Source organism: Lepeophtheirus salmonis, chromosome 6, assembly GCF_016086655.4.
Source record: "Lepeophtheirus salmonis chromosome 6, UVic_Lsal_1.4, whole genome shotgun sequence".
Classification (NCBI taxonomy): domain Eukaryota; kingdom Metazoa; phylum Arthropoda; class Copepoda; order Siphonostomatoida; family Caligidae; genus Lepeophtheirus; species Lepeophtheirus salmonis.
The window spans coordinates 3340510-3355593 of record NC_052136.2 but is presented as its reverse complement, the minus strand read 5'-3'; the positions used below and the strand labels follow the sequence as shown (position 1 = coordinate 3355593).

Below are 15084 nucleotides of genomic sequence, written 5' to 3'. Positions count from 1 at the left end.
ATAATATTAAAGTAGAGTGATCATATTTTGACTCCAGAGAGGGACATTATGTGTTGTTAGGGACGGGAGAGAAGGAAAAGAACTAACCCCAAGTGGCAAAATGGATGTTGGGTAAAATGATGGATTAAAAAGGTACCAGAGAAAATTGTTGGGCTAATGTCGTTGCGGGGTACAATCGTGGTGCACATTAGAACATTGTGAGACAAAATTGTTGTGGGTAATGTCATCGTGAAACAATTTAATTGCAATCAATATGATTGTGAGAAATTTCATGTTCAGATAATATAATCATGTGCAATTGGATTGCAATTATATTATATTCGGTTAATCAAACAATTGAATAATAAAAAAATCTACAGCAACCGCTTCTTTGAGCATATCCTAATATCCCTCGGGTTGTACAGGTGAAGTGCTGGGCTTCAATTAGTTTCAATTGCACCTCCACGGCGTTTCTAAACATCAAGGCCCCTTCTAATATGCTATAATAGACCCTGCGAAGGCTTGTGCAGGTGAACTGCTGGGATCCGAAGCAGGGTAAATTTATCCTCTGCCGCTTTCATGAGTATCAAGGAACCCTTTCAACAAGAATTGTATAAAAACGCTATATAAAAATGAATGAAATCTCGCAGGCGTTTAGGTCAACTCATATTATTATTTTTTTTAAATAGAGAAGTACTTTATATAAAAAGTGAATGTGACTTAAGATAAGGTTTAACAACGAGTTAATGTACTACCGGTTCAGCTTGTCATATTATTATTTTTTTCTCAAGCTGTTAACATTACTATTGAGGAGAGCACATATAAATATTAAGTAAATATGTGCTTGTGTGCTCATGAAAAACAGAAAGTAAAACCGATGATTTGTGGGGGAGTTATCATTTATATTATGAAAGTAAATTCTGGGTATTCGTTGATCCATAAAAACTCTGAGGAGTCCTGGGTACTATTGCTTTTTAAAAATATATTCAGGAATGTATAATGTTAAAAATACCCGTAATAGAAAAGAGTTCCAACAAGAGCCGATGCTTGGATTTTTCGTAGTTGAGGGGGGTTAATATTTTCCAAATTTTACGACTGATATCTCATTTTTTGCAACTCTAATATGAGATGACTTAAAAAAATAATAATATTTGGGCCTTTTCATGTTTTCCAAAAAATAATAAAAGGGGATTTCTTAATAAATAATTCGGTTCATATTACTTTTTTAATGACCTTTTTTATATTGTCCCGTCATTCCAAGTTTATAAAAAAAGTCACAGCGTAGAAAATTCAAAAATTTTGAGTTACATCTTACTCTTCCAACTCTAATACTCCATTTGGGGAGGATCACCCCCATCATCCCTAGTTTTGACTTCCCCGAAATTCAGCAGATGAAATTAAAAATAATCAATAAATGTAAATGTTGTTGGGATAACTCCAAGATGAAAGTCATCGAATAATGGGCTACAAATTATGACTTTTATATTATATACCAAAAGCTCATCCGTAATTACGTTAAAACTTTTTGAAATCAATACGGGTAACTATTAAATATTTATTTGAACCTATGTACTTTTTTTCAGAGTCCTTCCTTCATGGATAGGCATTGATGAATACTTAATTTTCAGACAAAAATCAAGACAAAATATTTTAACAATCTTTTCTCAAATATTGACCAAATAAACATGGCTCATTACATAAATCATCATTTAAAATAAATGAAAACGACCTTAATTGATGAAATAATTGTGATATGACATTTGAACTCTAATAAGTATGAACTTACACAATTGTGTTGTCCATAGAATAAAATTACTATCAATCTACGTGTATACTATTAAGATCCTAATTAAGTCAAAAGGTAATATAATCTTAATTAGTTTTTACATGTTTTCATTTAGACTAATAAGAAAGGAAACAAAAAAAAACCCTAAAAACATTATTTTATAATGTTCCCCCTAATCATAGTAGTCATAGGATTAGTCGTTGTTGTTTTTTTATCACTTCTTATTTATTAAGATATGGTCCAAGAATATTAAAAAAAATATTTTATGCTATTTTTGGAAATAAAAAAGAGACTATAAATCTAAACATTTGAAATTAAGGTTTGTATCACTCCTTAATAGGAACTTCATTTTAAATAGCAAGTTCCTTACCAAAAGTGGTCCTAGTTATCCGAAACTAAGTTAATATGGTTGCTTTGTTTGTTGGTCGTATATAATGGAGAGAGAATACTTATTACTATATTGCTGTGATCCTCTCACTCAATTATATAGAAATTTACAAAATTTACCATGTTGTTAAACTGATATTATCTCTAAAGTTATATCTCACAAGGAAAAAGTTTTTTGTAGCCACGTGGTCGTTTTTTCGTTAAAAAAACTGTTTACTCTGTTTCTACTGCTTTTTCCATAATCAGGATTTTGAACGTTGAAGTCGAATGGACGCTTATTAGTCTGTGAATAATTGGCTAACTACCAACTGATTTTGGTCTTTTTCGGTAGATTTTGAGAAGAAAGATTCCTAGATACAATAAAGGTAACGAAGTGCATGTCGTTATCTCACTAATACAATCATATACACTGTATTTATTGTCAGCTGTCGATGTTTCTGCTTCTTTTCTCCGAATCAGTGTTCTTACCGCTGTTTTGTTAAATTCGGACTAGCAATTGTTAAACTGTAAACAGTTACGAACAATGTTTGAATAATAACTAGATAGGGGGAAAGAATTCCAAATGATTTTTAGTTTTTTTTCTGTTTCTTTTCTATCGAAAGATTGGGAGATACAACAAAGGTAAAGACGTGCGCGGCGTTACCTCTCTAACACAATAGTATACACTGTAAATTTTGTCAGCTATCAAATTTTCAGCTTTTTTCCCCCCCTAACCAGTGTTTTTAAAGTTGACTGGTTAAATTTGAATGAGCTCTTGTTAACCTGTGAACAATTCCTAAGAATGATTGAAGAATAAGTACATATTTGGGAATAATTGCCTGAGTAACAACTGATTTTTTGGACCTTTTTTCTCCTTGTTACTTTTCGGAGGAAAAGTTGCGTGATACAATATAGGTAACAACGTGTGTGAGACCAGATAAAACCAACGACCTAAATGGAATTTTTTGATCAAAGAACGAATGAATGGAAAAAGTTTGTATCTAATCATTATGTAGGTTTAGTATATAACATGAAATTGATACTAATCTTGGGAGGTTAAATGCTTATAAAAACAGAGCTTATACATTGCAAAAAAATAGGAGGTACATTAAACTATAATTAGACTATTTCATGACGAGTGATTAATCAACATAATTTCAGAGTCCCTCCCTCATAAAATTACAAGAAACATAAAGTAACTTAAGTACAAAAAGAGAGCAGTTCTATAAACTAAGGAACATGTTTGTTTGCAAGTTGGTGGATCTTGAATTATATATATTATTCTTATTTGCTGATACCTATGGGCTATGCGTAGTTTTGGTTAAACAAAGAAATATACCAATATATAGGTATTACTCAGCATGAACAAATTTAATACGTTATTTATAAGTGTATTAGAGAGACATGTAATGACAAAAGCCACGATTTTTAGTCAAATAAATATTGTAGATTAAATGTACAGGGTTAACTGAAATTAGGGGAAAACGTTAATAGCAAGTATATATAATAATGGTGACGTCATCAGTTTTTTTTTTTTTTTGACTTTCTTGACAATTTTGGCCGAATGTTTTTGTTTCTTTCTATAAATGGAAAATTTGACATAACTTTTTTGTATTCTTTATAAATGACAAAGTTGACACAAGATTTTTTTTAGAAAAGATCAAAAGCTTTTTTTTTTTTGAAATATACTAAATTTGAACAAATAACAATTAAAAAAAAAGGGAAATTGATTTATTTCTATATTTTTTAGACTAGATAATTTTTTAAATTGCAGTAACTATAAAAATTCTGCCAAATTAGAAGGTCAATGGTTTTTAGGGTTCTGGTAGCGCTGCCCCTATACATAAAAACCTTTCATGAATAGACACTATTTTTTAATTGATACCTAATAGTTATTTAGTTAACAAAATACATTTGAAAATTATTTTTTCAAAAATGGTTTGTGAATTTATTCCCAACTTAAAGGTACTTCACATTACATTTATGCTTGTTTATAAAATGTTTTATAAAGAAGGGAGACGAGGGGACAAAACTGTTCACACAAGTAAGTACTTATATAATATGTAGGGAAGACGGAGATAGTTACAACACTTTTTGCTTTTGTCTAAAAGCCTTTGAGTTGGTTTAACTTGGACAATCGACATGTAAAAATCTTACACAACATAGCAACATATATTTGCTATTATATTATGAATTTATCTATATATTACGCAGACTGTTTAACACCCGGCATGACGTGCCTGTAGATGCACGGCGCTCGTATCACAGCAAAACTCAATAGGAATTTAAAGGAAAATTATGTCTATATACATTATGAAATGTGAAAAACCAAGCTAAATGCAAAATTTGTATAGAAATAAAAATTATGCCACAAAGTAAATTGAATTTTTTGAGAGAAGTTTAACTTCCTCTTAATGATTAAGATTTGAGATCCTCTCAGGTTTTACTGGATTCAAAGTGCCCTAGTGACTATTATTCTTGTACATCAAACAGTTCCTATACCAGTTAGTAGCTTTACTACAGATCATATTAGAATATGATATCTAAAATATACCTGCTAGTAGGTACAAATTAAAGAAACTGAAATGGATATGGTAAGCCTGACAATTTGAAGGATGTTTTTGAAGGAAAGCAGCTTAGCTGTCATGCCGTTTCATTAGATGAACTAGTAGCAATCGTGAGAAGAAGGAAATAAACAATTAAAAAAAAGAATAATTCAGAGACTGATTCCGATGGGGAAAGAAATTATAGAAATTAAATTTCTAATTTAAATTTTTTGAAAAAAAAAAAATGAATATTAAATTTTTCGGAGGAAAATTTAATAAAATTCATAGTCATTCATAGAATGCTAAATTTTTGAGAATTTTTTTAAACTAAATTGTAAATATAAAATAAAGTAAAAATCCCTTCATTTTGGAGGGTGCTATTTTTTTTCATTGCCTAGCAAAGTAATAAATACCATTAATAAATAAGAATCGGAATCGCAAATTAAATATTATTTTCCGGATGCCGATTATTGAAAAAAAAAACCGATTTTTTTATTCCGATTAATCGTCCCATCACTAGTATATAGCCAGGGTATATAAGCTGAAATTATTCGAATGTCGATACTCAATTCTACTCCGAATCTAACAAGGACTTACAAAATAGAATGCTTAATAACAAAATTACTATTTATGCTCTACGCCGCAAAAAGTATGTGCTCTTGCAAACCTATTAGTCTAAACAAATTCCACTTAAGATCCCACAAAGTGCTGGAGAGGTTCAATAGGAATAGAATTGTCTTACAGTTTTGTTTTTTGCTCATTTTTGTTTGTTTGAACGATGAGTGACAAATGATTGTCACTAGTGTTAAATTAATTAATTAATATTATTTTGTGATGAATTTACATGGTGTTGTGGAATGTATAGATATATAAAGTTAATGTACAAAGAATAAAATAATTATGTGACTTAAAAGAAAAGAACAAAAAAACAAGAGCTTACACTCATAACACATGTGCAATCCTTCATTCGTTTATGATCACTTGTTCTACTTATTACTTTATACTTTGTCTTCAAAATTTAAGTAATAATGCTAAAAGGTCTGACAAATAAAAAAACCTTGCTCAGATTGCCATCTAGAAAAAGATTCTAGGACATATTTTATACACCCTTAGTGATCAGGCATATGAATACGGGGGGGATACTATTACCCAATCCCCTGATTTAAATCTTGCTGCCAAATTGGTAGAAAAGATACAGTTTATTCTCAATATTTTAATTATTAATATTTATTGTTGTCAAATTATGTCTTTTTAAAGAAATAAGTTTTTTGTCAAAATTTTACAAATAAATAAAATTTATTTTCGCCTACAGTTGGATCGGTCTAGACAAACTAAAAAGACTGGAGTCCTATCAGTCCGGTCCTAATAAAATTCGTCTTTTCAGGACCGGTCCTTATCAGTCTTTTAGGGAAACTACAACAGCTGAAATGACGTATTTACTACTAACTACGTTATTGGAGTCTCTAAAGTTTCATCGTAATTCATAACCTCTTTCAAAGAGACAAGATACCTGAAGTATAAAATAGGAGATGTATGACTGGAACGTATTATTATAAGTTCTAGTTATTAATTATTATTTTCTTTGTTTTTATATTCTTCAATGCTATCTAGAAGAGAAGAATATAAATAGATAGCTCGGATCATAGGACTGAAGGACCAATGTATCGGTCCTTAGGACCGTTACATGGTAAAAAATATCGAACTGATAAAAAAAAAGACTGAAAAGGGGGAAAAAATATTCAATTAGATTTATGTTATTTATCAATAACATAATTCCACTTTAATTCATTCTACAGGTGTTCTTACTATATTATAGCCACTGGGCACTATCCAGGCTATTATACATCCATGCAAAATTGACGATATGGGGACAATTGAAAAAAATATTTGATGCAACTGACTCTCTTTTATTGCACGTTACAATATATCAAATAATTCCTCGATGAGTAAGTTTGGAACTTTGATAAAATTATATCAACTAATACTAAAATAATGGATATTTCAAATGATATTACTTTAATTTGCCATTACTATGAATGAAAAGCTGACTGCATTATTTAAAAAAAATTATGTTTCTCTAAAACAGTCTCAAAATACATTTCTACCCGTTACCTATATCGAAGAAACCTTGCCACAAATTACTGATTTTTCATTGACTATTACTTTTAATAATACTAAAAAGTTGTAATGTACATTTTGTGGGTTTCTCCAAGGTTGTGGGTGGCTCAGGTTCTGCGGTTCTATCGATCCCGGTCTCAGTTTTTCCATTTCATCAGTTTTGGTCTCGGTTCTCTTTTATACAGGCTTACGTTTGCAAGAGGCACATAAAACAAGGAGTATCGGTAGAAAATTTGTCCCCAGCAAATTATATTGGATACAAACAGGGCTGCAGCTTCTATTTTACGTAGAGTGCATAGGCCCTTAGTTCCAGCAGGGGTCCCAAAAACTAAGGTTCTTAAGCCAATGGGTTTCAAAGTGTGGGGAGTGAGGGGAGGCTAATGGTAGAGGCGCAGGAAGATTGAAAAAATGCCAATCGCTATCATTCTATACATATTTAGTTCACATGTTTCGTATACAGAAGGCCTCAGCTAAAAATGTATGAGTGTACGGGGGCCTTGGCTTAAGAAATATAATAGTTATCATATTATAGGGGCCCGACAAGCTTAGTAGCCTACCTGGATCTATAATCTACCCACCCCTTCCATCTAATATTTACATCGACCATTTTTCCAGATCTATATAAAGCCCTTAGCTATTTGGAACTCAGATACTACTGTATCACCCTGGCGACGTAAAAAATCATTAAAAAACGCTGCAATTACACACACAAAAAAAACAACTCAGAAAATGGACTTATTGATTAAAACTAATTTATTTCATATAATACATATTTTCTTTTCTTTAAATATTCTATATAGGAACAAAATCACAAGAACAGAGACGGATAAGCAATATATAGCGGTCTCAGTTCGACTTTGTGGTTCTGGTTCTAGCAGTTCAAGAACCGATACTGCTAGACCGATAAAGGCAACCCTTGGTTTTATCTTTCTTGATAGTGTTCAAGAAGAAGGGCCTGTAAGAACTGTACTCCGTCTTCCCTACATTCTACATACTTAAAAGTGTGTGAGAAACAAAGGGAAAAAGCAAAAAAAAAACTAACATTTTCAAGAAAAGTTCATCACTAAAAATACTTCTTGCATTGGAAAAACATGCCTCAACGGAATCAGGTAAGGAAGCTTCTGTTTCTATTATCACTAATTGAATAATTAATATAATGAGTAATTTCTAAAAATAGTCAAGTCAAGAAAAGGTGTATTAAATAATAATTATTAATGATAATTATCAAACTTTTAAAAGGGTTAAGTTCAGAGCAAGTCGGACACGAACACCAAAGTATGTTAATTAACCTAAATTAAAGAAAGAAACATCCAGAAAAGGGTTATGATATTATAATATGTCGTGAATTCATTTTAAATAAGGACTGATACAACACTATTTTCAACTACTGCACAAAGAAATTTCAAAGAAAATTATGTTATAGCTATTACCCGAACTTTATCACTGGGAAACTGACTTATTTTACTTACAAGTTTCTTTCCTGTTAATCTCGGCTATTTTTATTATACTTTTTTTTAGAAGCATTTATTTTTTGCTGGTGTAAGCCCCATGTCTAGGTCGAAAATGGAGATTTAACAACATGCTCAAGAAAAATACTATTTTTAAATTTACAATTCATGATTTTTTTAATACTACTTCACTCTTGTGCTTAATAACATTTATACCTAAGCAAGGGGTGTACCGATGTATCGGAATCGGCTCAATAATGTCCATTCCACTGATACGTCATTAAGTAAAAAAAAAAAATCAATTTTTATAATTTCAAATGGTCAACCAATAAAATGAAGTGAGGATCATAGTAAATACTAACCTAGGTTTAAGAGTATGGGCTCCTATATGTAGGATCCCCGAAGAAAATTATTTTGATTTTATTTTTAAAATAACATGTAATAAGTGAAATAATATAATAAAAAAATTAAGGTACATCTATTGAAAATGAAAGTCCATTCAGAGGTGCGATGCAATATCTAATATGAGCCCATCAGGAATAGATTGACTCCTCAGCACATTTAACTTTTTAAATAATTTTACATCTATGACTCATATGTTTATGTCCTTTATTGTCAAGTCTTAATTAGTAACAAGTTAAACATTAAAAAAGTAAATCATTTTTTTATTTCTTTTTGTATTTATATATATAATAAGGAATCTGAATCAGCTAAAATTTTAGCATAGGTACATCACTAATATAAACACATCACTATTAATTCTACCATTAACATTCAACCCTATTTGGGTCAATTGTAGGCTTTGTATATACTGAGTAATTTTCCCTTGAAGTTGCCATCGCGGAGTCGTTTATGAGTCTGTATTGCTTCCCTTCTATCATAATCTAAATTACAAAGTCAAGGGGGTTAAGATCAAATTAAGTGAGTGGTCAAAATTTTGTTTCCCAAAAGTATCATTGCACCATTTTTTATCTTCATTTGCAGTCTGAATTGGGATCCCATCCTGCTAGATGCTGCAAAATTTCTGGCTTGAGTAACTAAATCTCTTTAAATAATACTCTTAATTCAATGACGTTAAATATTATGAGACACACAAACCGGACCAGTGGGTATTTATTGTACATATATCCCAATAATTATAGACATTTTTTAATCAATTATAGGATTTGTAATCAAATTTTGGAAATAAGTTGAGACACCTTGAATTTTAACTATAATTTAGAGTAGAGATTCTCCACTAGAGCCCGCAGGCCAAGTCCAGCCCGCAATTTTCTTAAATAACAATAATAAAATATACATAAAGGCACTTGGTATTGGTATAATTAATCTAACTTGGGGTTTATGGTTAGTCTGACATGTGTTACCCTTTAATCTGGAGAGGGGATTCCTACTTTTTTTTTTTTTTAAAACTTGATTACAACAGAATTTATATATTTAAAAAGCTTAAATGAATGGAATTATTATCAATGAATATTCAAAATTAAACCTTAGAAAAAATTATGAATTTATAAACTTGGCAATTAAATTAACCTAATTATATGTAAGTAACAAAGTTATTATTTAACATTTTGATATGCTTAATATCAGTCATAGCACAAAACACTTTCAAAAAATTAAATATGAAAAAAGAATGGCTTATGAATAAGAAGCTTATAATATTTCTTTATTATTAAGGTATAACATTTTATAGCATTTTTTTGAATCTTTTTATAATAATATAGCACTTTACTAGAATGAATATAATAGAAAGTTAATTGTTAATAATCAGAGGCGTCCGCAAGGGGTGGGCTGAAGGGGCTGTAGCCAACCCCAAATTAAGGAATTTTTTGCTTTTTTACTAATTTTCTTGGGTACTGGAGGTAAAATTTTGTATGCAAAAATAGAGGTTCCAATTTTTTTTGGAAAGATTTATTTTCTTAAAAAAGGTCATTTGGCAAATTATGCAGCAGAGCAAAAAAATTAATTTTTGAAAATAGCTATGGATTTTTGACTTTGTTTTTCAAAAAATTTAATTTTTTTGTGAACACTTGTGGATTTTTGAGATTTTTTCCTAAAAAAATTAATTTTTATAATTAAAAAAAATAAATATATATTTTTTTTACCAAAGACTATCATTAGCAATTTTGATTTAATTTCCATTTTTGGAATAGAAAAATCACTCGAGGTTGATATAATAAAATAGAAAAGCTACATTATATACCAATTATAATTATATTTATATTATAATGGGATTTCAAACATTTCAACACGTAACCTCGAGGAATTTCAAAATAATGGAAATCAATATTGTAAATAACTACTTTATAATGATTTGTAATCACCGGATCGATAATACTAGGATTTGGTATGAAACTTAAAATATTTTTTTTTTGGCTTCTAGTAATTTTTATGAATTACTTTATACTGGCATCAGTTTAACTTAAATGCACATAAATTAAGAATGACGTGCATCTTTTTAATGACTCCACTCTTTCAGTCCGTATATCTCTTAAAAAAGCCCAACATTTATCAGCAACATTATTTTAGTGCTTTAACAAAATTGATATTTATAAGGTGTTAGAGAACACTTTGCCGAAAAGCCACTTATTGAAATAATAAATATAATGACTCATGGTTTTTATTACAACGGTTCTAATAGTAGTTTGAGGTAACTGTTGAAGCATCCTCAAAATAATATAAATTAATAAACACTTAATGATTGCAAATAATCATATATTTATCTTTCAAAATTAGAGTAGCATGAATGGGAATCATAATTACTGAAATAAAAGAAAAAAATATTTGAAATTTGAAAATCGCGCTCTTTTCGTAATTGTAGCCTGCAATTTTTTTTATTTAACAAAGCTGTCATCATTATTCTGTTATTATTGAAGAGAAACCACTAATTATAAAGTAATCACAAGTCCATGATAGACGAATGAGTAATTTCAAAGATTTGTTCTGTAGTTATGTGTGTATGTCTTTGTTGGACTCGGAGTAGAATTGAGGATACACATGGCTGTCATTCCTGCTTATATCATTGTTAGATACGGAGTGGGGTTTGTGTTTATTTCTCTCATCTCACAGCTGCCACAACTGATTTAATGAAACGTCATCACAGCTAAGCTGCTTTCCTCTATAATATTTTTTAAATATTTCTTTAATTGAACAGATGGGGTTGCATTAATTAATTATAATTAAACATTATAGTATTACATTTACTCCATCTGACCTAGTATTTTGTTCTAGGTCCATACACATAAAGTATATTTCCTTCTCAAGGAATGAACAGGCGCAAACCTACGCCATTGAGTTCAAGCGTCCAAGACATTCTTTAAATTATCAGAGTGATTTGTCATTTAAAAAAACAATCATACCGGGGTTTCATATTATTTGAATCTCTGGCTCGGATTAACTTTGTTGTTCATGGATTTACTTCGTCTTTAATATTTATTATAGCAGGGATAATACATTATTTTTCTAACACTCACCACATTATTATAAATAAAAGTAAAATTACTTTTACCCCTGTTGTTATAAAATTTTGATTTTTTGTGTGTTTACTAACACCCAAAAGTGAGGACCCCCTCCCACTATTTATCACCAAAGTGTTTTCTACAACAGCCCAAAGAATATTTTGAAAGTATTTTTATAAGTATCAACCCTTATTTCGCTAATATTATCTCTTTTATTCTTAACAACATTCATTTACATTTGAATCATCATCTTATATAAATAAAAGTAAAACGAAAAAATGTCCATTTTTTTTGCATTGCTGTTTATATCTTTGGCAATAAAAAAAGTGCTTAAAAACACTTGACCTTCCAGAGCGTGGTGCACATTTGAAATCAAAATTAATGGAACAGAATCAACCAACGCAACATTGGGCGTGATTTGGTGTAACAGTATCAGAATCATAAACACTAATCACATTTTTAGCCTCCTGGCTTGCGTTTTTGTCAAACTCGAAGAAAAACTATAAAATATGGGGATGTTTCTCTAAGTAACTTCCATCTTTGACGACCGCTCTAACAATACTGAGTTAAACAATCACAAAACTGTCTAAAAAGTTTTTTTTGTATGAACTATCCTTCTTATGGCACCTAGCGTAAACCGATGGCACATGAGATACACATTACTAAAGTCATCTATCGGAAAAATAATGGATTTTTCCCTTACAATAAAGTTTCTGTTGGGGAAAGTGGCTTTGGGCAAAAATATTTTTTTATAACGTGTCCTTCCATGTTTTTCTCAGAAAATTCGATATCGGATATCTACTTTTTTTCAAATTCCTTGAACAGTAAATAGATTTTATGTGTATAAATCCTATACACTGAAGGAAAGACAATCTAACACAAGCAAATTTTACATGATTTTCTCCACTACAACTAATTTTCTATATATGGTTCAAGAAAAGTGTGGTAAAATCCCTATATTGCAAGTCCAAAGGCTTTGCCAACATGTAGAAGTACTTAAATATTTTTGTCGAGTCCAGTTTGAGTCCACAGATGTCTTTGGAGTTCATTTAATGTCGATAATAGTAACTTATTTGTCGATTTAAGTCTTATAGCTATTCTTGAGTCCCGTATAAACTACTTATAATAATTGGAAAATAATGGTCAAATCCGAATCAAGTTTCAATTGTTATATGTATAATATACATTGTATAGAAGTATTTATATATATATATAGTACATTTTGAGTGAGTGTGTCCATCATGGTTGCCCAGCCCGTTTGGTTCAGGAGGCTGAACTTTCCATTAGTGCCTCTTTTGAACCTAGTTGGGACAATACGGGGGTTCCAATTTTTGGGAGGGAGTCATATAAGGGGTTTATTTTATTCCCCAAAAACCAAAATTATTTTTGGATGTCAAGGAGATTAGATGGGGAATTAAGTTAAAGTTATAAATTAAAAAGTGATTGCCGTCTTAAAAAACAACTATACGAATAAGGACGTTTTCTAAATTTATTTAAAATCAAAAAGTTATAAGCAAATAAGTAATCGGTGAAAATTTCACTTTTTTTTTTTTTCAGGTGCAATAAAATGCAAGAATACAATGGGATCTTGGATTTGTAGGTATACAAAAGTTTGTAGAAACTTGTCTGAAGATTCGTTTCCATATAAATTTGACACATAAAAACTGATTTTTTAAATGAAATATCAATTATTTTTTGAATTTTAAGAGTTATATTAAAAAAAAAAAAAATCAGCAAATGTATGCGAAAATTCATCATTCAGAGAGATGTTAACATCATGACGATCTATTAAAGAATGAATAAAAAAGGAACATGAATCTCACCACCAGTCTTACTTCTTTTCTAATCCCGAAATGGTTATTGATTTCTTTTTTGGCCCATTCTTAGTGATTACTTTAAATTAGGGGTGTAACAATGTATCGAAATCCGTCTTTTTGGAAGTATCAGAATCCGTTATCGGAATCGGCTCAATACAGCCGATTCCACCGATACCTATACATAATTATTTATAGGGATAATACGTCTTTCAGCTCATTTTTCGAGGCAAAATAACGATTACAAGTATTAAAAAAAATTCTACATTAGACGACGTTGTTCAAACAAATTCAAAAAAAGAAAAGATGGGGAAAGTACATAGAAAGTTTATACAAATTTGCAGATTTGTAAAGGAATTTTTCCTGCAAGTAAAATTGTTAAATATTCAAATTTTTAGTGCCCCATACATTTGAATTGTATCATGAGTCGTTCAAAAAGTCCATAACGTTTGGAGTTGGGTTGAGTAGTTTACTCTGAAACCATTAAGTAACTTTTTCAATGAATATTTTTTTTTTGTGTCTTTGTTGAATAATATTGTTTATAACAGAACTGGAGTCGAGTTCATATTTTCTGAGTCAAGTTCGAGTCATCAGTATCCATCCCAGGTCCATTACAAAAACACGATTCTAGTCTCGAGCACTGGTTTATACATATTTCAATTCCTAGGGCAAGCATATAAAACTCAGTTAGAAACTGGTGACAATTCAAGACCATTTGATCTGATGTGGCCCGAACCAGTAGTATAATAGAAAATAACCTTTTGTTAGTGCTAAAAGTATTTTTTTTTAGCAGTGAGGCAATTGAAATTAAATCAGAGGCCGAGGGACAAACTCCTTAATATAAATAAAAAGTTAAACATTAAAAAAAGTTAACAATTTATTTATGAAATTTCTATATACATAATAAGGAATTTGTATCGGAATCGTCCATAAAGATGATATCGGAACCGGAATTGGCTGAAAATTTGGTATCGATACATCCCTACTCGTAACTGAAATGTTTTTTCTTTAATCTTTAAAAAAATAATGACAAGTGACAACAGCTTAGGAAAATACAAAACACTTTTCAGGATACCAAGTAAAAAAATCAAATCTTGCATTCGCTTATATCAAGGAAAAAATATTTATTTATTTTTAAGAAAATAAAAAGGTATATTTATATATTAATGGTTTTATGTTATTGCAAAAATCAATTGACAAGTTCTGATTGACATAGTGTTAAATTGCTTGCATTTCACGCTTTAAAATCTTATATGACTGCGTGACAGTCACTTTAAATATGGATTTATTAAAACAATATTGTCAGTTGAATCTTATGATTGTTCATAAAGACAAAAGATATTGCTTTTTCTAGAGTGAAAATATATTTAAACAGTTAAACAGTCAATTTAAAATAATATAATTTTAGAAATAATTATGTGGAAATACTTAATTTTCGAAAGTTAGAACATTTACAGATGCGAATATCTAAAAATGTGGATAATTTGGGGTCGAACATATGAGCGAATATTTAATACACTAAAAAAATTATTATAAATCATAATTGAACCACTGTTGGATCATTCCTAGGTC

The 15084-nt window shown here is 30.1% G+C and overlaps 1 protein-coding gene across 1 annotated transcript in view; it reads left to right on the top strand.

Annotated features, from left to right (window-relative positions):
- The first annotated feature begins 7867 nt into the window (after positions 1-7867).
- Positions 7868-15084, top strand: part of LOC139905821 (dynein light chain roadblock-type 2-like) — a 73226-nt gene continuing 66009 nt past the window's right edge. Inside the window, exon 1 of the mRNA XM_071889568.1 lies at positions 7868-7904. Within this exon, the coding sequence (XP_071745669.1) occupies positions 7887-7904 (18 nt within the window). The 5' untranslated portion in view covers positions 7868-7886. The remainder of the gene's footprint in view (positions 7905-15084) is intronic.